This window comes from Camellia sinensis, chromosome 1, assembly GCF_055761805.1.
Source record: "Camellia sinensis isolate YWXY chromosome 1, ASM5576180v1, whole genome shotgun sequence".
In the NCBI taxonomy this organism is placed as follows: Eukaryota; Viridiplantae; Streptophyta; class Magnoliopsida; order Ericales; family Theaceae; genus Camellia; species Camellia sinensis.
This window is the reverse complement of record NC_138961.1, coordinates 55094744-55116312: the sequence shown is the minus strand read 5'-3', so window position 1 is coordinate 55116312 and position 21569 is coordinate 55094744. Positions and strand designations below refer to the sequence as shown.

Here is a 21569-nt window from a genome sequence, read left to right as displayed (position 1 = left end):
GACTTATTTGTTATGAAATTAGAAACTTTAAAAGGTATAAATAATTTTTAAAATTACAAAAATAATTTATAATTTAAATAACCTCAGAAAGTGTGTTCGTAATTTACGTATTTTTTTTATTAACTTTTAATATATAATAAATGCTACCAAATATGCTAAATGAATCTTGGCCACTCGCATGATTGTGGTATGTGAGTATCTGAAAATTGTTTTGTATTTTATTTTTGTGTTAGTCGGAATGTTTCTTTGTTTATGTGTTTTAAGATATGCGTTTGATAATTTTATTTTATTTTTTTGGATTAATAAAAAAGAAGTTAATTTGAGAAGTTAATTAAAAATTAATTTTTAACTTTTAATTCATTTTTAGTAACATCACCTTTTATATTTTTTATACATAAAAAATTTTTTTAAAAAATTAAAAAGTCAACGTTTAACCAATTTCTTAAATCACCCCAAAGCTTAGGGGGTGAAGATTTTTTTTTTTTTTTTTTGTTAATTTTTTTTAACTAAGCCTCGTTTGGGAACAGGCTAATTTAGTAACTTTTTAGTTATTTGACTAAAATATGAGATAAAAAACTAACATGTTTGGAATGACTTTTTGACTAATTATAAAAATTAATTTTTAACTTTTAATTCATTTTTAGTAACATCACCTTTTATATTTTTTATACATAAAAAAATTTTTTAAAAAATTAAAAAGTCAACGTTTAACCAATTTCTTAAATCACCCCAAAGCTTAGGGGGTGAAGATTTTTTTTTTTTTTTTTTGTTAATTTTTTTTAACTAAGCCTCGTTTGGGAACAGGCTAATTTAGTAACTTTTTAGTTATTTGACTAAAATATGAGATAAAAAACTAACATGTTTGGAATGACTTTTTGACTAATTATAAAAAGATGTATAAAAAGTAAAGAGAAAAAAAAATCTTTAACTTTTTGATATAAATTATTAATTTTTTTAATTAATTTAATAAATTTTTAACTTTTCCCTTCCCAAACGAGCCTAGAATCAAATAGAGCCAAAGTTTGTTGAGGAGGGAAGATGAGATAAATCACAAGTTCCTCTACCTACCCCCCTACAAGTACACCATGGCAAAAGACTGAATGGTAGCTCGACACACACCCCAATCACTACTACTACTACTACGAGAGAGAGAGAGAGAGAGAGAGAGGGGCATTAAATATCTGATACACTATCAGTTTTCTCATTGAATTAATTTCTTCATTTGCTAACTTCCTTCTCAGCGCCATCCTCTCTTCATTGTCCCCAGCAATCACTCCCCAAAGCCCTCTACCTCTCTCAACAGTAAGCTCTCTCTCTTTCTCAAAGCAAATATATTTCAATATAATTTTGTTGCTTCTGTGGTCACTTCTTTTTTTTTTTTTTTTTGAACAGTACTATTGTCACTTGGAGCTATTGAAATCACTCTTACTTGTAAAATCTTGGAAATATTGAAATTGCTCAGATGATATATAGTGATTCTTTGTTATAATCAATAAAATTGTGTGGTTTCTCATGGGAATTAATTCATTGTTTGTGGATGATGATGTGCAGTGGGATCAGAAATGGTGATGGTGGATGAAATTCCATTTCCCCCTCAGGTCACAACCACCAAGCCTCTCTCTCTTCTGGGTCATGGTAATGCCATTTTTACTTGAAATCCACTTCTTTTTTTTATGCTCAAGTAATATTATCTGATGAATCTAAGATCTACTATTTAGTATTTTCAGTTTGAAATTATTGGGTAGACAAAATACATATATATTTTGTGTTCTTTCATGGGTGAATGTGGATGATGATAAGAATTTCAAGGAGTAATGTGGATGTGATTTCGGAACCACGTGATTCTATCATTTTGATCAGACTGAAATAGGAAAATTATTCTTAATTACTTAAGTTGGAATCATCTTTTCAATGATTTCTTCCAGTTCAAAATCTGGACTGGAGGGCGCTGCTTGGGCCCACGGGGCTCACCATCGGCCCCATTTTGATGATTCGAACCGTTATTTTGTCGGGCACGTTGTGAATTTCATTCATACAAAAAATTAGATCTATCCGATAATTGTAACTTATTCAATTTATTGTGTTTGTTTTCAAAAAAACACATTTGTTGTTCATTTCTTTAGTAGAAAACATAGTAAATTGAATAGGTTATGATTATCAGGTCGACCTTTTGTGAATCAAATACATGACATGCTTGACAAAATAAACAATTTGAATTATCGAAACGAGACTCATGGTGAGTCTCACAGGCCCAAACAACACCCTCAACGCCCATCTGCTACAATTAAGCAGAAATTTAATCTATTCTCATATTCCAGCTCAATCCTAAGTTATAAAAGGTTAAACCAAATCTTAAAAACGCAATACCTTACCGATTTGCCTAATGTATGTTTCAAAACAGTAAATTTAAAGATTTAAAGTGACCTCAAAATTTTTCCCTATATATTTTCTTAAAAAGTTTTCATTGAGGTGAAGGTTTTTGTATGATATGTAAAAAAATGCCATAATGATACTTGATTAATTGAAGATTAATATACTATACTTTATTGGATGTCTAGTAGGTTTTTTATTTTTTTATTTTTTTATAGGCTATTGGATGTCTAATTATTGAAAGCAAATAGTGATCTAATTTGCTCTCATATTTAATAGTACCTTAAATTCTAGTAGTGTGATCTATATAAACCTACTACTATTGTATCACATTTGAGAGCATGTGACATACTAATTCTTGTGCTCGTTCCAAGTACCATAGGACCAAACACTTGATACATTCTCTCCCTTTTTCTTTTTCTTTAAAAATAAATAAATAAAATGCTCATTGATAAAATTCTTGAATTATTCAAACACTTGCGGGACTACCTCATATATTAAATTACTGAGTTGAATTCATAGTAATGAGATTTTCATTTGCTTCTAAATTCAGCCATCCAAATATATCAGAAGAGAAATTAATAGGTAATGATTTAAAGATTGCTAATAGTGTGTAACTTGAAATAAATTTGAATGTGTATTTTTCTGACTCAATTTTTGTTGGATGTGTAACAGGAATTACGGACATTGAGATACACTTTCTCCAAATTAAGTTCACAGCTATTGGAGTTTACTTGGACTCTGAAATTGTGGGACATTTGCAGCAATGGAAGGGCAAAACAGGAAAGGACCTAGCTGAAGATGATGACTTCTTTGAGGCCCTCATTTCTGGTAGGATTTTCAGTTCTGCTATTAAAAAAGTAACATTATATTCATAAATCTTAGTTCTTGTGTAGAATTTCTATTATTCAGCACTTTATAAGATTCTTATGAGAATATGATTAGTCTTAAGCTTCCAGATTCATTAAATTGGTCAGAAAATTTTGTCATGATGGTAAATTCAACGTTGCAAACACTTTCTTGCTAAAAACATGGATATGCAAAAACATATAGTTTTATATAATTATGATATGTCATATATGAATATATCATTCACAAATAAAATAATAATAATAAAGTGCAATCTAAAATTAATTCCTATAAATCTGCATTAATTTTCTTTTGTTTGTGCATCCGAAGTAACTATTTCAAACTTTATAATATTAGGTGTTTGGAGACAAGCTAAAAAAGTCAACTTTTGGCTTTAAAAAAATCAAAAAGTCACTAAATTGTTTGTCATCAACTTAAAAAGGCAGATATTACATCGATTTTTTCAAACAAAAAAAACAACTTGTTTAGCAACTTCCCAAACTCATTAGCTTTTTTAGCTCCTAAGAAAGTCAAAAGGCCATTAGTTTCATGTGTGTCAATCGATGAACTTGTATGTTTCCCCAAGTGTTTGAAGAGTGTTTTGGTCTAAATAATTTTTAACAATAATTGGACACATTTAGACAAGTGCTCAGCCAATACGTGTCTAGAAGTATCTAATGAGTGTCTCTATCCAACACAAACACGACACGGACACACCACTTTTTGAAAAGTGTCTGTGCTTATCTTTTCTGATAGTTGCTTTCGAATTAATGCTACCTTAAGGTCTCAGTTTTTACGAAATTGGTTCTTGGCCGTGTGATTGAAGTTGAACTCTTTTTAATTCAAATGTGCAGCACCAGTTGAGAAGTTCTTGAGAGTTGTGGTGATCAAGGAGATCAAAGGTTCTCAGTATGGAGTGCAGCTAGAGAGCGCAGTGAGGGACCGATTGGCAGCAGATGATAAATATGAAGACGAGGAAGAAGCAGCCTTGGAGCAAGTTGTCGAGTTTTTTCAGTCCAAATATTTCAAGAAAGATTCCGTCATAACATTTCATTTCCCCGCCTCTTCCGGCACTACAGAGGTAATGCTTAGAAACTAAGAGCATCTGCTAGTTTGCTTCAATAACAAGCAGAGTTATATGATTTTCATTTGACAATAAGCACAATAACCGAGCCAATTATAGGTAGTGTTGTTCCGTGACTTTTCACATTCATTCACTTTAGCCAATTTCACTTTAAGTAGGCATTTTGTCAAATAGGAATGTCAAGAATATTGACGAGTGCTTATAGTCTTACAAAAAGTGTCGTATATTTGTTATTTATATTTATTTGTGTATGTGTTTTGCAAGTAATACATTACTGGAGTTTCTTTATGTATTTTTGGATTCTGCTACATTGACACTCTTTTCGTAGTTTTGTTATGGTAATTTTGTGACGTATAAAGGTAATGTGATCCAATGTAATTGTCATTAAAATTGTGAATGATCTACTTAGAAAAACTTGCCATTTGGTGAGGCCAAGTAGCAGGTTGTGATTGCTCTATAATTTGTCATGTTACTAGTACTAATTTTGTGTTGAACCATTGGCTGACAGATTGCATTTGCAACTGAGGGAAAAGAGGAATCAAAGATCCAAGTTGAGAACAAGAATGTGGTCGAGATGACCAAGAAATGGTATCTGGGTGGAACCAGAGCGGTGTCTCCTTCAACTGTGTCCTGCTTAGCCAACAATCTGTCTGCAGAGTTGTCTAAATGAACAATGTAACCACCATATATGTAGTCTTGAGTTTGAGCTTCTTTTCTTATTGTCTTGTGGTTTGCCGTGTGCTTTGGTTTGAAAGACTTGGGGTGCTTTACGAATAATTTATATGAGCCCCTTTGGGGATTTCTTTCTTTTTGCTTAAAAACTCTTTAAAACTTGTCTTGCTTCTATGAAACATTCCAACTGATTTTTCTATCTTCACACGAAACTTTACTTCGATTGTAGTGTGATTTTTAGTCATGAGTTTCTCTTTACATTGATGAAAAATAGTATGTGACTATTTTATGCTCTACTTTGTTAAGATTCACATATGCGTCACACTGTAACTTGATCAGAAATTGAAAGTAGAATTTTGTGCAAATATAAAGATAACTAAACCAAACCAAACCAAGCCTTAAGTCCCATCAAATGGGGTCGGCTACATGAATCCTTCTTCTCTACGCGGTCCTATCAAAGACCATTTCATTAGTCAAATTAAGTAGATTCATATCTCTATTTAAAACGTTAGTCAACGTTGATCTAGGCCTATCCCGTCCCCTAACACTTCCATCTACTGTTACGGCATCGCATCTCTTCACTACTGCCTCTGTTGGTCTCCGTTGAATATGACCAAACCATCTTAAACGATTCTCTCTCAACTTATCTTCTATCGGTGCTACTCTTATCCATTTCTGAATACACTCATTCCTAATCCTGTCTTGTCTAGTCTTACCACGCATCCACCTTAGCATCCTCATCTCAGTCACACTTATCTTATCTACATGTTGTTTCTTGATTGCCCAACACTTCGTCCCATACAACATAGCTGGTCTAATAGCCGTTCTATAAAACTTACCTTTTAGTCTAGTGGGTATTCGTTTATCGCACAATACCCCAGACGCACTTCTCCACTTATACCATCCCGCCTTAATCCTATGGGCCACATTTGCATCAATCTCTCCTGCTGTTATGATAATCGACCCTAAATAACGAAAATGTTCACTCTTAGGCAATTCTTGGTTCTCAATCTTCACTTCTCTTCTACTTTCATTGTTACTGTTACTAAATTTACACTCCATGTATTCTGTCTTAGTTCTACTTATCCGGAATCCTTTAGATTCAAGAGCTTTTCTTCAAATCTCTAACTTTGTGTTAACTCCTTCTCTAGTCTCATCTACTAGCACAATATCGTCTGCAAAAAGCATGCACCATGGCACGCCATCCTGAATATTTATCATCAACTCGTCCATAACTAAAGCAAAAGGATAAGGACTTAAGGTAGATGTAATAACCCTCACCACTGATTACTGATAACCCTACTAATTACTGCTAAACTAAGACTGATTATGATAAGTAATTGAATCGATTGAAATACTGAACTGATTGATTGAATGTATTAGTTTAAATGCATATCTATCTGTTGATTGTTAAATTATCTGTTTATGTTTTATACTTTAAACTGCAAATTGAAGGGCTTATCGGCGGCCGAATCTGAAATTGATTGATGATTTATGATAATTAGAATTTATGTGATTTTATGGCATATTTAATTAAAAAGTGATTCGGTATGATTTAATTAGATTAAACTAAGCTTAATCCCATAAGTTGCCTAATCTACAACTTTGCCATTAAGTAGGCCACTTAGTCAAATACATATTGAAGCCTTATTTTTCATCCAACACAATATTTGTTCAGCCATATTCCTTGTTAAAACTGACTGAGAGAGAGAGGTAAAGAAACTTGGCATCATCTTGAATTTTGCTTGGAAATTTGAAGGAATTGAAAGATTGAGTGCATATTTGAGCTGGTATATCTTGCATCCTAGACCTAAGGTAAGAACTCATCTTCTTGATTGCTAAATTAAGTCTTATGTTGCATGGTTCATGGAAGTCTAGAGATTAAGGTCATGAATTAGCTTAATTTGGTGAGTTAAAGCTTGAATCATGCATTCATGTTATATCCTAGCATTTTGAGGTTCACTACATGGAAATTTGGTACATGCATGTCCATATTATTGGTATAGTCCATGATTTCATCATGTTTTGGAAAAAATTGGCTCAATTGAGCCAACTTTTGAATCTTTGAAGTTGTTGAATTCATGCATGTTACACATTCATCATGTTCTTGAAATGTTGGTGGAAATTGGGTTTAATTCCCTTACCTTTGGGCTTTGATTTTACAAATTGAGTTTTGAATCATGTACACTATGTGTTTACAAGTGTTTTCCAGGAAATGGGCCCAAAGGAATTGAATTTGATACACTTGAAGTTGAATTTGAACTTGAGGTTCAAATCTGGGAATTCCAGATTTTGAACTCACGCTCGAGCGGGGTGACTGGCGCTTGAGCGTGAAATTCGTGCTCCCAGCACTTTACACTGTTTTGAAGTCCGCTCGGGCGGGGTAATTTACGCCTGAGCGGGACCTTGTGTCTTACGCTTGAGCAGGTGTCAAGCGCCCAATCGAGCGTGATTTTCACACATCCAGCACTTTTGACTGTTTTGCATTACGCTCGAGCGGGTAATTCTACGCTCGAACGGAAACCTTTGTCTGCATGTCCGCTCGAGCGGAGTAACCGACGCTCGAGCGTGAACCCTGTTTTCTGAAAATTCTGAAAATGCTTTTCAAGTGCATCTTTGCATCCTCATCCCATCCTAGGCATTCTTAGGCCTAGTTTAAGGTATCTTAATGAGGATATTGATGTAGAACCACACCGAGTCAAGATAGGGATTAAGTTATATTTTCCTAACTGTATAGCTTAGTGTGTGTTCACTTTGTAACTGTGTAGGGTTGGCATCTGAGGACGCGCTCTAGCTTAACTGTAGCCTAGAACTCTGTGAGTAACAACAGTGTAAAGATATGTTCAAATATGATTATCTTCTGAACAATTGAACTGTACTATTTTCTGAAATGATACTGTTACTGAATGAATGATGTCCTAATTGTGAACTGTATTGTGGCATCCTTAGCAACTATTGTTACTGTTGCTGTTACTGCTACTGTTACAGAGATCTTTGTCGGTTCCCATATTGGAACCACTACTGTTTACTGATATGATGGCCATTAACTGACTGTTCGGTCTGATAAGACCTACTGTATTGTTTTGCTACTGGATGTACCATATATGACTGTAATGACTGAATAACTGACATACTGATTGAAATGATTGTTTTCATTACTGCAAGGACATTCATTCTTAACCTCTTTACACATTATGTTATTCACTGGGCTTTAGCTCACTGCTCATATATATATATATAGGTGTACAGGCACTGGACCGTTGCTAGAAGCGTCGAGGTAACTCTAGTTTTGTCAAGCCAACCACTGTGCCTCACTGCGAGGTTCCGAGCCTGCCAAGCTATGACTTAGGGGTGTTGTAATTTCCCCCGTCTGTCTCTGTATCTATTTTGTAATGTTGTATAGACTGATAGCACTGTACTATACTGTTTCAATAGGGATTAAGTCCTTGTCCTGAATGATTGTAAATGTCGTACATACTGTTTTGCACTAATGGTATATATGTATGAAAAGTCCTTTTTGCATACAGACTGTCACAGCTCATTGGACACTGTTCATTTACTGTTTTGGCTTCCACTATGCCCCTGTGCTCTGTATTATTGTTTGACCGTTAAGTAGGCTTTCGGTAATCACGGAATACTGGTCGGTTACGGTGCTAAACCCATAGGGGTGGGTTTGGGTCGTAACAGTAGATCCTTGGTGTAACCCTACAGTGATAGGAAATTCATTTGTCTCTCCAGCTGGCGATCTAATAGTGGTCACCACCCTTTCATACATATCCCTAATCACGTCAATGTAACCTTTTGTCACCCCTTTCTTCTCTAACACCCACTATATTATATCCCAAGGCACTCTGTTATATGCTTTCTCAAGGTCGATAAACACCATATGAATGTCTCTTTTCTTTTCTTTATACTTTTCTATTACTCTCCTCAAAAGATAGATCGCTTCCATTGTTGACCTACCAGGCATAAACCCAAATTAATTCTCTGACACCTCTGTTATATCTCGCAATCGGCGTTCCATCACCCTCTCCCACACTTTCATTATATGACACATTAGCTTGATTCCTCTATAGTTGTTACAATTCTGGACATCACCTTTATTCTTATAGATTGGCACTAAAATACTCTTCCTCCACTCATCTGACATGTTCCTAGTCAACAAAATTTTGCTAAACAACCTAGTCCACCAACCAACTCCCTTTTTATCCAAACACTTCCAAGCTTCAATAGGGATATCATCGGGTCATAAAACCTTATTTGATTTCATCTTCTGAAATGCAATTTCTACTTCAAAGTTCTTAATCCTGTGATAGAAAGTATCGAAGATAATTTTAGTGGACAAATTGGTAGAGGGATCAAAGCATTACTTCTTTGCTACTTGTCACCATCAATTTGAAGCCATTACTCACTGAAAAAAAAGTATAAAAGTAAAAAATTCTTTTGCCACCATCCCTTGTGATCAATGGAAAATCTTGGATAGAGATATCAATCAATCAAACAAGGTACCAAAAAAGGGTGGTCCAATGATGAGTGCAGCTTTGCAACATGTCTCAATCTCAGACACAGTCACAAACCTAGTCACTTGCACTAATGTTTTGTTGGTATTGAATGAGTGAACAAACGAATGAAAGAAAGAAATGGGTCCATAGTAACCCACAACAAAAGAAAAAGTGAGAAAATAAAAAATAATAAAAATAATAATAATAAATAAAAAAGAAGATGGAAGAGTTGGGGATTCCAATTCCATGTGTGTTATGATTCCTTGTGTTTCATATATATGCTTCTACTCCATGTGGCTGTCAAATCTTACAATCAAGGCACAAAAAAGTTGAATAATATTATATGGATTTTAAAGCTAATATGAAGGGTTTGACAAATGATTTTATCTTCCATTCCAAATGGAATCTCTCTTCCATTTTATTCTGTCATTAAACAAGCTCCGATGATTTGTTGTAACAAGGATGGTTTTTTTCACTTCAACTGTAGACTACAATGGTCTCAAAATTTCAAGTTTGAAATTAATTGAAATGTGCTAATCCACTTTTGCAGTATCATAGTATCATAGGCTCCCTCAGTAATTCACTTTTACAATAATTTTGCAATAGTGGTTTAAGAATCAAAAACATAATTAGTGGGCGGTTTAAGAGTAATTTAACCTTACACTGATTATGTTTTGGACTCTTAATCTATCATTGCAAATTATCGCAAGGGTTGATCATTATAGATGGCGGATCTTAATTAATTATAATGTACTTCACATTCCAATAATGCTATAAACACATGATTTCTTAACAGTAAAATGGATTTTGATTCTTTTCATTACATATCTAATAATTATAAAATATGAATGCAGCTTTATAATTATTTTCAATTAAGAAAAATCATTACACTTACCATTAGATAACATAATTGAGCCTCTCTATTATAAATATGTAATGAAGAAGATAGCAATCCTAGTAAAATATATGAATTATATATTGCATTTATTCTGATAGGTGCAAACTCTACCTATAAACACAATTCGATGCATTCTTACATGTGTGTATATATTTATAGGATTGGGTCCTCCCCAGTCCTTAATAAGATTGGAGAGGTGTTGTTGGGCCTATTAGGCGGCCTACTTTTAAGTTTCGTTTTGATAATCTAAACCGTTCACATTTTAAGATTCGTAAAATACAACATTTTAATGACAACAGAAATTGCGTGTTGTATGAAAAAAATAACAATGAGAAAATAAACGAATCATATAAAATTGATTAGAATATGTAATTATCATTATTCGATAGACTTAATTTTTTACAAAACTGATGTATTTGATAAATTTTAAAATATGAACAATTTAAATTTTTGAAACGAAATTCAAAAATAAGTCTAATAGATCCAATAACACATCTCTAATCTGATTAAGGACCGAAGAAAAGCCCAGTCCATATTTATAAATCATGTGCTTGTATTGTTCATCTCCACCTACACTCATTTAGACTAACAAATTAGCCAACGCGATAATCGCAGCATGATGTGATATGGCCATGGAGCACCAAGGCCCAAGATGCTTACATGAGGACATAGTTTGGGTACCAGCATGGAGAAGCATTGCACTACCAAAGTGAAGTTAAGGAAAAATGAGATATGATATGCGCAGTCTTATCTCATTTTTGAAAAGATTGATAAGCACCTACAATAAAAATTATCATATACACGGTCATCATATTGTTCATCGTTGTTAACATCTCCCCTCAAATTTAGGAAGGGCAAATATTTTGAGTTTAGACAGAGAAATTAAAATATAAAATAAAACTAAATAAAATAAAAGATAAATAGATTGCAAAGTCTGAACGGGAGCGTAAGAGCGCTTGAGATATATTAGAGGCCGGAGCTAACACCGGGAGACAGTTTATAATCATGTTGGACCATTGTGGAAGAAACTAATGTTGGGACAGTTTAAGATCATGTCGGACCATTGTAGAAACTGACCGCAACTAATGCCGAGACAATTTAAGGTTGTGTCGAACCGTTATAGAAATTGGCCGGAATTAATGTCAGGACAGTTTAAGGTCGTGCTGGACCATCGTAGTAAATGGCCGAAACCCATGTCAGAATAATTTAAGGTCATGCCGGACCGTTGTAGAAACTGACCAAAACTAATGTTTGGACAATTTAAGGTCATATCGGACCGTTGTAGAAATTGGCCGGAATCCATGTCAGAACAATTTACGGGGTCATGCCGGATTGTTATAGAGACTAGATGTTGAACCAACAAGCGTGACACATACATAACTTATGATGTGGTACTGAACGATGATAGCAACCGATGACTTTGTGCGCCAGGGGGTGACTTATGAGAATGTGCGCCAAGGAGCAGTTTAGATGATACACCGCATGGATGATGGCAACAGAGGTTGTGCACCACAGAAAGCAGCTTAGGTAGTGCGCCAATGGAGCGGCTTAAAGTGTGTGCCAAAGAAGGCGGCTTAGAGAGTGCACCAAAGAGGTGGCTTAGAGAGTGCGTCAACGGGGCGGCTTAGATAACGGGCCAACAGGGTGGTTTAGAGAGCGCGCCAAAGAAGGCGGCTTTATAGGGAGACGGCTTAGGGAATGCGCCAAATAGAGCAGCTTAGGTGGTTCACATGGTATATCACTATGCTCACCGTGATATAGATATAATATCCCCCCTCAAATTCAAATAGGTTTGAAGATATAAACCTATTTGAGATTGAAGCAGATGGAAAGATAGAGTGGAGCAGAAGCACACAAAAAAAAAAAAAAAGAGGATTGCCAGTAAATATATATATATATATATATGATAGAGATATTTGGGGTAGGAATAAACCAACGGACAAAAGAAGAGATCACTACGAAGCGATATTGACAGGAAAATATGACAGCGGAATAGGTTGAGGTCCGGCGGGCGGGCAAGGTAAGGTTGCCGTCCGCCAGTGAAGCAAAATTACTAGGTACTTAACTTAACTCTGATGCCGTGTTAGAATAGTAGAGAGAGAAAGAGAGAGAGAGAAAAATAATATATATTGTATTTAATGAATTATCATATACAATAGAAGGCTGAGAAAGAATATCCCCTTAGAAACCTAACTAGGAGAAAAAATATTTTACAAAAAATCTAAATTTGGTTATTCCCAAATATATCTAAAAAAATCAATACCTAATATATATAAGAATACTATACATACATTAACAATTATATATTTTTTTTTGAGAGATTGCTTTATTAACTCAAGCCCGTACCACTAAAAACGATAATTACAAGTCTTTTGTTAGGTCAAATTGTTATTTGAATGAATAATGCTTGGGACTCCCTTTTGGGGGTCACCCCCTCACCCCTCTTTGCCACGTGGAGGGTGGTGATTGGAGGAGCAGAAAAAAAAAAGAAAAAAAAAAAAGAAAATGTAACCAATGAGAGAGAGAGAGGGTCAAAGGGGGTGGGGGAAAAAGGGGGATGAATCATTGTTGTATTTGAATTACCATATATATGCATATATTAAAATCACTAACTAAAAGTAGGGGTGTACACGGTTCGGATTGGTTCGGTTCTGAGAAAATCCAAGAACCGAACCAATCCTAACGGTTCTGTGATTTTGAGAACCAGACCAGACCGTTACACTTGTAAAACCGGACCAGAACCAAACCGAAAAAACGGTTCGGTTTCGGTTTGGTTTACGGTTCCAAAAATTTCTATTTACAAAAACAAATTGTTAATATTAGCAAAATAATTACTCAAACTAATTACATTTAACTCATGATAAAAACTAATAATATTAAGGCATTACTTAATATTACATATCTATATCATTCTAATATCATTAAAATTATAAAAAACCAATTAATAAAAATAAAACTTGATATTATATATATATATATATATATATATATCTTTTAAAATTCGGTTCGGTTCGGTTAGAACCGCGGTTTTTTCATAAAATCCATTAACCGAACCGTTTTTACGGTTCTCATATTTCTTAATCCGAAACCGAACCAATTCTTAATAGAACCGAACCAAACCGTACGATTCGGTCTGGTTCGGTCCGGATTACCGGTTTAAACGGATTTTTGAACAGCCCTAACTAAAAGGTAGAACTTGCAATGTAGAACAACCAAATTGAATGGGAGGTGGGATTGAACATCAAAATTTCTCTTTTAGGAGGCAATGAAAGCCCTTTCTAAAGCGGAAGCCTTCATGCTTTCTATTACAAAAGCTCCGTTCTGTTTTGCCTAACAATGAAAGTTCAAACAGAGTTAGCTTTTCTGGGTTAGAGAGAGAGATCAACGTGTAACAAATTAGTCTTACCAAAAACCTGCATTACTAAACAAAATATAAAAATGTTATACATAATTTGTTATAAAAATAGAAAAATATTATACATACAAAATCTTTTATACATGATTTGTTAATAAAATAATGTGATAGTAACGTTTCTGTAATTAAATATTTTTTAAATTCACATTTTGTTTAAATATTATGTCACAATGCAGCTAAATGAGTTTGTATACACGAATGCTAATAAAACAAAATAGGTCACACAAAGTGAAATAGTAAATTGAGATTTATTATGAATGTCAACCCTTTCATAATTAGTTTTAATCTCCACCTTCCACTATATTTTTTATGAACCAATGTTTAATTTGGTTTTAGAATTTTAATTTTTTTTTTCTAAAATCTAAAACATAATTTCGTAAAAAATAAAATAAAAATATTATTTTCATGTAGTTTGATCATTTTGGGAGACAAAAATAAATTTCAATATTACAAAATTATTTTTTAGTATTTATTTTTCTGAAATTAGTTTCTATTTTTTGGGGGGAAAAAAAAGAGAGTAGAAAACTGTTTGTGTATAACTTTCTATTTCTTAACATTACTATATATATATATATATATATACATATATAATATTAGGGTAAATTACAAATACAATTTCTAAGTTTGGTTGAAATACAAATTTTTACTTGTGGTTGTGAAAATTACATCTCAGCCTTTAAGAACCTAATCACATAACAAATGACTTGTTTTATTAATAAATTATCATAGGAAAATGCCTCGTAACTCGATTTTTAAGGCTCGAGTTTGGCTCGACATCGTTTTGGGCGGTCTTTTTTTTTTTTTTTTTTTTCCTTTTTCTTCTTTATTTCTTTCCCCTCCATTCGAACACAGAGACGGAGAGGGAAGAGAAGAAGGTCGCCCAGCCCGTCGCCGCCGATCGCCCAGCCGTCGCCCAGCCCGTCGCCGCCGATCTCCCAGCCCGTCGCCCAGCTCCAATCGTCGCAGCAGCCTCCTCCTCCTCCTTCCTCCTTCCTCCTCCTCCGCCCCCGCCTCTCCCTCTGAATATGCCCCCTCCAGTCCTCCTCCTTCCTCCTCCTCCCTCTCTTCTCCTTCTCTTCTCCATCCTTCTTCGAGCCACAGATTCGAGCCACAGATTCGAGTTACGAATCGGAATCGATTATCATATCAATTAATAATTTTTAATTATGTCAAATATTTATTTTAATTAACAATTCAGATAATTTTATTGTTGTAAAGGAGAGCTTTGTTAAATGAAAAATTCTGACGAGAAAATATTTGTAATTTTAAACAAATCTCAAAAAAATATACTTATATTTTGTCCTATATATTATGTGTATATATATATATATTATATTTGTATATCACTAGTCAAACTGAATACTGTTCATTAACCCAGAAACAGTGTAAATGCTAAATTACATTACTAAAAAAATAAATATTTAAAAAAAAAAAAACTTCTAATTCTATCTCTCTATCTTTTTTTTTTTTTTTTTTTTTTAAGGTGTTTTTGAATGTTTTCATTCATGCTAATCTCAACCCACTTCATCAGTCATATCACCACCATGTCCAGCTCCTCCTGAAGCATTTCCATGATGATGATCATGATGATGATGATGATGATGATGATGATGATGATGCCGGAATCCACCTTCCAACTCCGCCGCATCGGAACTCTCCGCCGCCGCCGCCGCCGCCGCCGCAGCCGCCGCCGCCGCCGCAGCCGCCGTAGGATCCAGCAGCGACTGCCGGCAAGTCGGACACGAAGAGTGCGATTTCAACCAAACATCAATACATTTAACATGAAAACCATGGTGACATTTTGGCAGTACTCTAACCTTCTCACCATCAGCAAACTCACCGAGACAAATCGGACAATCAGTAGCCGGAATCCCAATCCCTGACCTATACACCGCCACCGGAATGCGCCGGAGCTCGCTCTTCTTCAGCCCCGTCGCCGCCAGCCTCACCGCCGTCTCGTCCGGCGACTCAAAAGCGAATCTCCGACTACATCTGATAGCGCAGCGGACGATTGAGTTCAACCCAAGTGCAAAAATCAGAGCACAGAGCAGAGCTGCGAGGATTATCACCATGTTGGTGTCGAAATTGGTTTCGTTGCCGAAAGCGTTTCTCGCTCTGCTTCCATTTCCCGGCGGCGGAGTTAAATCTGTTTGGAGGAGAAGGCGGTGGTGATGATGAGGATGCAGATACATTTTGCTTTGAGTAATTCACAAACACCAACCTGTTGGATGATGATGAATTCAAAATTTATTGTGTACCCAATTGATGATTGCTTATTTTTCGGAAAACAGGGGTGAGATTTCGGTGGTCCAAGGGAATTTAAGGGTGAATCGAACTACGAAAGAGATGGAAAGGAGTGCGTTCATCTCACTGATGAACCCTGAAATCGTTTTTTCTGGTTTGCTGAAACTTCTCCTGAAGTTTTGAGCTGTACAAGGAGATTGAAAAGAGTTTATTTTTTTGTTTTTGATGGGTTTAGAGAGGGAAGAAAAGGAAAACAGAGAGGTGTGGTGTGGTGTGGTGTGGTGTGGTGTGGGCTTGTGCTTGCTTTGTCTTCTTGTCTTTGCGGAGTAGAAGATAGGGGTCTTTTTTTTCTTTTTTTTCTTTTTCTTTTTTAAGGAGAAAAGCCACCATGGGTGTGTTTGATTGGGGAATTATGGGAGACTATTCATTATTTAGATTGTATATTCGAAAGAGTGAGTAGTCTATCATTTTGTTTTTTCTTAAGTTCGTCGGACATGAAATTCTGCTGGACTCCTTATCCCTATATGGGAGATTATACTATTCTGGGAGAGTGTGGGATAGTTTTGGGAGGACAATTTACTGTTGAGATTAGGTGGTAAAATGACAATTTTGACCATCTACTATTTAATTATGTATTATATTTAATAAAATTCAATAAAATTTATATTTCTCAATTTAAAAATAAAAAAAATTTATTTAACTTTTTATTGATTTTTTATTTATTTAATTTTTTAAAATAATTTTTTATAGATATTTTATTGGTATTTTATTTTAAAATTTTGTTTATATTTTATTTAATTTCATTATTTAAATGTTAATAGATGTTTTATTTAATTTCATTGTTCAATTATTATTATTTTTAAAAACAAATTTATTTAAAATTTTAATTAAAAAAATAACATATATTTTTATTGATATTTTATTTATTTAATTTTAAAAAAAATAAATTTATTTAATTGTGTAAAAGATAAAATAAAATAAATTTTTATTTAATCTAGCTAAAAATAATTAAAATATTAAAGATGTGTTTAATATTGCTATTACTTAGTAAACAATTGAAAAAGGGTAAAATAGTCTTTTATTCATTTATCCTATCCAGTCCGTCCAACCAAACGTTGGATTCACTGAAAATAGTCCTATCCAGACATCTAATCCCATGAAAAAACAAACATACATCGGACTTGAGTCCTGGGACTGTGAATCCCCCGGACTATTTGGCCGGACTATTTGGTCGGATTGGATATGTATCCTGTGTTTGTTTTTTCATGGGATTAGATGTCTGGATAGGACTATTTTCAGTGAATCCAACGTTTGGTTGGACGGACTGGATAAGATAAATGAACAAAAGACTATTTTACCCTTTTTCAATTGTTTACTAAGTAATAGCAATATTAAACACATCTTTAATATTTTAATTATTTTTAGCTAGATTAAATAAAAATTTATTTTATTTTATCTTTTACACAATTAAATAAATTTATTTTTTTTAAATTAAATAAATAAATAAATAAAAAGGTTAAAATTTGATTACTGTGTAACCGTTACTGTGTAACCATTACTAAAAGGTAAAATTTGATTACTGTGTAAGCATTACTGTGTTAAAATTTTTTACACCATTATACTGTTTTAAAATTTTACACAATGATTTATTAAATAAATTTGTTTTAATAAAATACAGAGGACATTATTTTTTTATATTATTTAATAAATCATTAAAATTTCATTTAACACTGTATAACCTGTATAAAAAATTTATATTATTTTTTTAATTAAAATTTTAAATAAATTTTAAATAAAACACCTATTAAAATTTAAATAATAAAATTAAATAAATTATAAACAAAATTTTAAAATAAAACATCAATAAAATATCTATAAAAAATTATTTTAAAAAATTAAATAAATAAAACATCAAGAAAAAGTTAAATAAAATTATTTTATTTTTAAATTGAGACATTTAAATTTTATTGAATTTTAGTAAATATAATACATAATTAAATAGTAGAGGGTCAAAATGGTCATTTTAGCATCTAATCCCAACAGTGAATAGTCCCCCACATTCTGTCCCATCCCCCCGGACACAATAGTCCCCCATATGGGGGATAAGGAGCCCGACCGAACTCCATGTCCGGCGGACTAAAAAAAAATCAAACGGCGGATAAGGAGCACTATTTGGATTGTAATCCAAATAGTGGTTAGTCTCCCCTCCAATCCCACGAATTAAACACGCCCTATGTGCATTGTAAATGGTGAAATAAGTAAAGATTCATAATTTTGTATTAGATAATTAAAAGGGTACACTTTTTAATATTTGATTAAAATACGAATTATTTTTTGTGATTTTAAAAATTATATTTCATTTTTGAAAATTTTAATTTTGTAACAAATCGTCTCTTTTATTAATAAATTATCAAATCAATTAACAGTTTTTAATTATATTAGAAATACATTTTAATTAATAATTTAAGTAATTTTATTATTGTATAGAAGAATAATTATGAATTTTATTTTTTAATTAATTCTGTTAAATAAAAAATATTAACAAAGTGGTATTTGTAATTTTTTAAATCACAGAAACAATTTATATCTTAAACAAACTTCAAAAAAATATATTTATAATTTATCCTAATTAAAAAATAATACAAAATATGATGTTTTGTGATTGATGGGGCTATGCCACGCACTAATCAATAATTTTTTTTTTCTTTTTTGAGTTATGGTAATGCTAGTCAGGATTCCAACAGGAAGGATGGGTGAGATGGCCATTTTGTGTAGGGGAGAGAAAATTAAGAAGAAAATTATGAAAGGTTTGAAAAAAATAAATGAAATTTTACTAGTTTAATATGATTATATTATAATTTTTCTAAAATTTTAATTCACATAACACTACATCCCTTTTTATAAAAAAAAATCTTTAGTTATTTGAATGAAAAAATAATAATGTCATATGTTTTGTATTAAAATGTATATATTATTATCCCTATTTAAGGAAATTATATGGCCTCTTTTAGAATGTGTATCATATGTCCCTAGTTATGATTTTTATGTTCTTAGGTTGGGTGTTAGTTATGACTTAATTATAACTTTGTTATTTACATTGTAGTGTTAGTTACAACTAATTATGATATTAGATGTGACAACCTCCTCTCTCTCTTTCTCTCTCTCCCCAAACCCATCAATGATAAACTCCCATGAAATCAAATTCAATTTTTTCTTCTCTCTCACCAAATGAAGAAAATAGTTCATCATCGATAGTGAATCCGCAATGATGGTGAACCCTTTTATATATCAAACCTCGATCTCCCTCTCTTTCTCTCTTTCTCTCTCATACACACAAATCCAAATCTAAGTATTGAATCATGTTTTGAGAATCAAATAGGACGATTTAGGTTTTAGAACACAATTATTTGGTTTTGGAGATGACGATATGGGTTTCACAAGTTGCCAGTAGGATTATCATGATCGGAGATCAGCCGAAGTTTTGACAATCAAAGGTGTAACAGCTAGAGACGACGATTAAAGCTCTCTCATGGTTTGGCCACATCTCCAATTTTTTATTTTTTGATTTGTTGATTTCTTGTTTAAAATTGTTGAATTTATATTCTTGAATTTTTGTTACCTTTTTATTCCTGAATTTTGTTGAACTTTTAACCAGATTTTTTTTTCTCTAAAAATGATTGATTGGGGTTTTTACCGCGAAAGAAGAAGGGATTAGAGGAATATGGTTGGGAATGCTCATGTGGCAAGATTGGCAATTGCTAAACCTCCTGCCAAATTTGGCACATGTAATGGCATTGCCAAAATTTGGCAGGAGAGATAGTAGACCACTGGAGTACAATTTTGTTGAGTTCTTGCAAAATTTTGGCAATGGCCAGGCTTTTAGCCGCCCATTAGAGATACTCGTACTTACACCTCGTTTTGGTATCTTATATTTTAGTTAAAAAATTAAAAAATTATTAAAAAAATTAAAAAATTTATAATACATATCAATAAGTTAAAAATTTTATTTTCTTTTTACTTTTTGTATATATTTTTATAAAAAATCAAAAAATTATTTCAAAAATACTACTTTTTTTTACCTCATATTTTAACTAAAAAGTCAAAAAACTACTAAAATAATTTATTCCGAGGCCTTATCTAATCATTAAGTTTTTTTTTTTAAATTGTAAAATTTATTTATGCGGAAACATCATCCTTCTCCTTCCCAACTACTTAAAGAAAGACTTACTATTTTAGTTTAAAAGTTTAACAATCACTAGAAATTTCAAAAAGTCAATAAATTATATTTTTTAAAAAAAAGTCAAAAAATCATTTTGTACATACTAATATTTTTTACTTTATATTTTAATTAAAAAGTTACTAAAATAATATATTTCTAAACGAGGCCATAGGATTATTGTTAATATTGAAAGGGTATGGCTTCTGTCCAGTTCGGGATTGGACTGGACCATGCTGTTGGGCCCATGGGGGCCCACCACGGGTCTCATTTTGATAATCTGAATCGTTCAATATGTAGAAATCGTCAAGTACTATATGCCTGTAAAAAATCATGTTGATCGGATATCGATAGCTATGTGATCAAAACAGTTTTTTGTCAACCGCTAATTTGTTCACCGTCTAATTTTTTTAATACGAAACTGATTTGATCATATAGCTATCGATATCCGATCAACGTGATTTTTTACAGGCATATAGTACTCGACGAGTTCTACACATTAAAGGTTCAGATTATCAAAACGGGACCCGTGGTGGGCCTCCACGGGCCCAACAGCACGGTCAAGTCCGGGACAGAAGCCATGCCCTATTAAAAAATATGAAAAATGTGTATTGAAATATATAAAAAGTATATTAAATATGTAAAATTATTTTAAAATTAAACTTTTTGATGTTTTATAATTTTTAAAGGCAATCCCTAATACTGTTATTAGCCTGACACTGACCCAATTATTATTATGTTAAGATAAAGACATCATGAAAGCATATTGGACACTAGGATAACAATAATTGTAAGGCTTCGTTTGGAAAGCTGTTATTTTAATATTTTTTTTGATATTTCAGTTAAAATATGAAATAAAAGAAATTGAGAGTAGCTTTCATCCAGTCCTAGATCGAACTGGAGGGTGTTGTTGGGCATGTGGAGGCCTGTCATAGGTCTCGTTTCGATAATACGAATTGTTCAATGTATAGAATTCGTCAAATACTATATGCCTGTAAAAAATCACGTTGATCGGATATCGATAACTATCTCGTCGAATCAATTTTCTGTCAACCGTTAATTTGTTTACCGTCCATTTTTTTTTATACAAACCTGATTTGATCACATAGCTATCGATATTCGATTAACGTGATTTTTTACAAGCATATACTAGTCGACAAGTTCTACACATTAACGATTCGGATTATCGAAATGGGACCCGTAGTAGGCTAAGTAATTCTAAATAGTGGCTGAGTAATTAACCCTTAATTTGTAGTATTAAAGTAGATGAGGTGTGATGATGATTACATGGATTTAGAACTTTGACATGAAGTGTTTAG

At 33.0% G+C, this 21569-nt stretch overlaps 2 protein-coding genes across 3 annotated transcripts; one reads left to right on the top strand and one right to left on the bottom strand.

Moving 5' to 3' along the window:
• Nucleotides 1–1001: 1001 nt before the first annotated feature.
• CHIL (Chalcone-flavanone isomerase family protein) lies at nucleotides 1002–5124 on the top strand. Of its 2 annotated transcripts, XM_082877543.1 has the most exons (6): nucleotides 1111–1302; nucleotides 1393–1431; nucleotides 1552–1635; nucleotides 3046–3201; nucleotides 4074–4300; nucleotides 4812–5124. In XM_082877543.1, the coding sequence occupies exons 3-6, from the start codon at nucleotides 1563–1565 to the stop codon at nucleotides 4971–4973; spliced, it is 618 nt and encodes a 205-aa protein (XP_082733669.1). In that variant the 5' UTR covers nucleotides 1111–1302; nucleotides 1393–1431; nucleotides 1552–1562; the 3' UTR covers nucleotides 4974–5124. The 2 variants fall into 2 exon arrangements, with proteins under 2 accessions (XP_028070241.1, XP_082733669.1); XM_028214440.2 differs by lacking the exon at nucleotides 1393–1431 and having other exon boundaries at nucleotides 1002–1302.
• A 10014-nt stretch (nucleotides 5125–15138) lies between these two features.
• Nucleotides 15139–16479, bottom strand: LOC114272741 (RING-H2 finger protein ATL74). The gene has a single exon (XM_028214457.2). It carries the CDS (start codon nucleotides 15980–15982, stop codon nucleotides 15305–15307), a length of 678 nt encoding a protein of 225 aa, XP_028070258.2. The 5' UTR covers nucleotides 15983–16479; the 3' UTR covers nucleotides 15139–15304.
• Between the last annotated feature and the right edge of the window lie 5090 nt (nucleotides 16480–21569).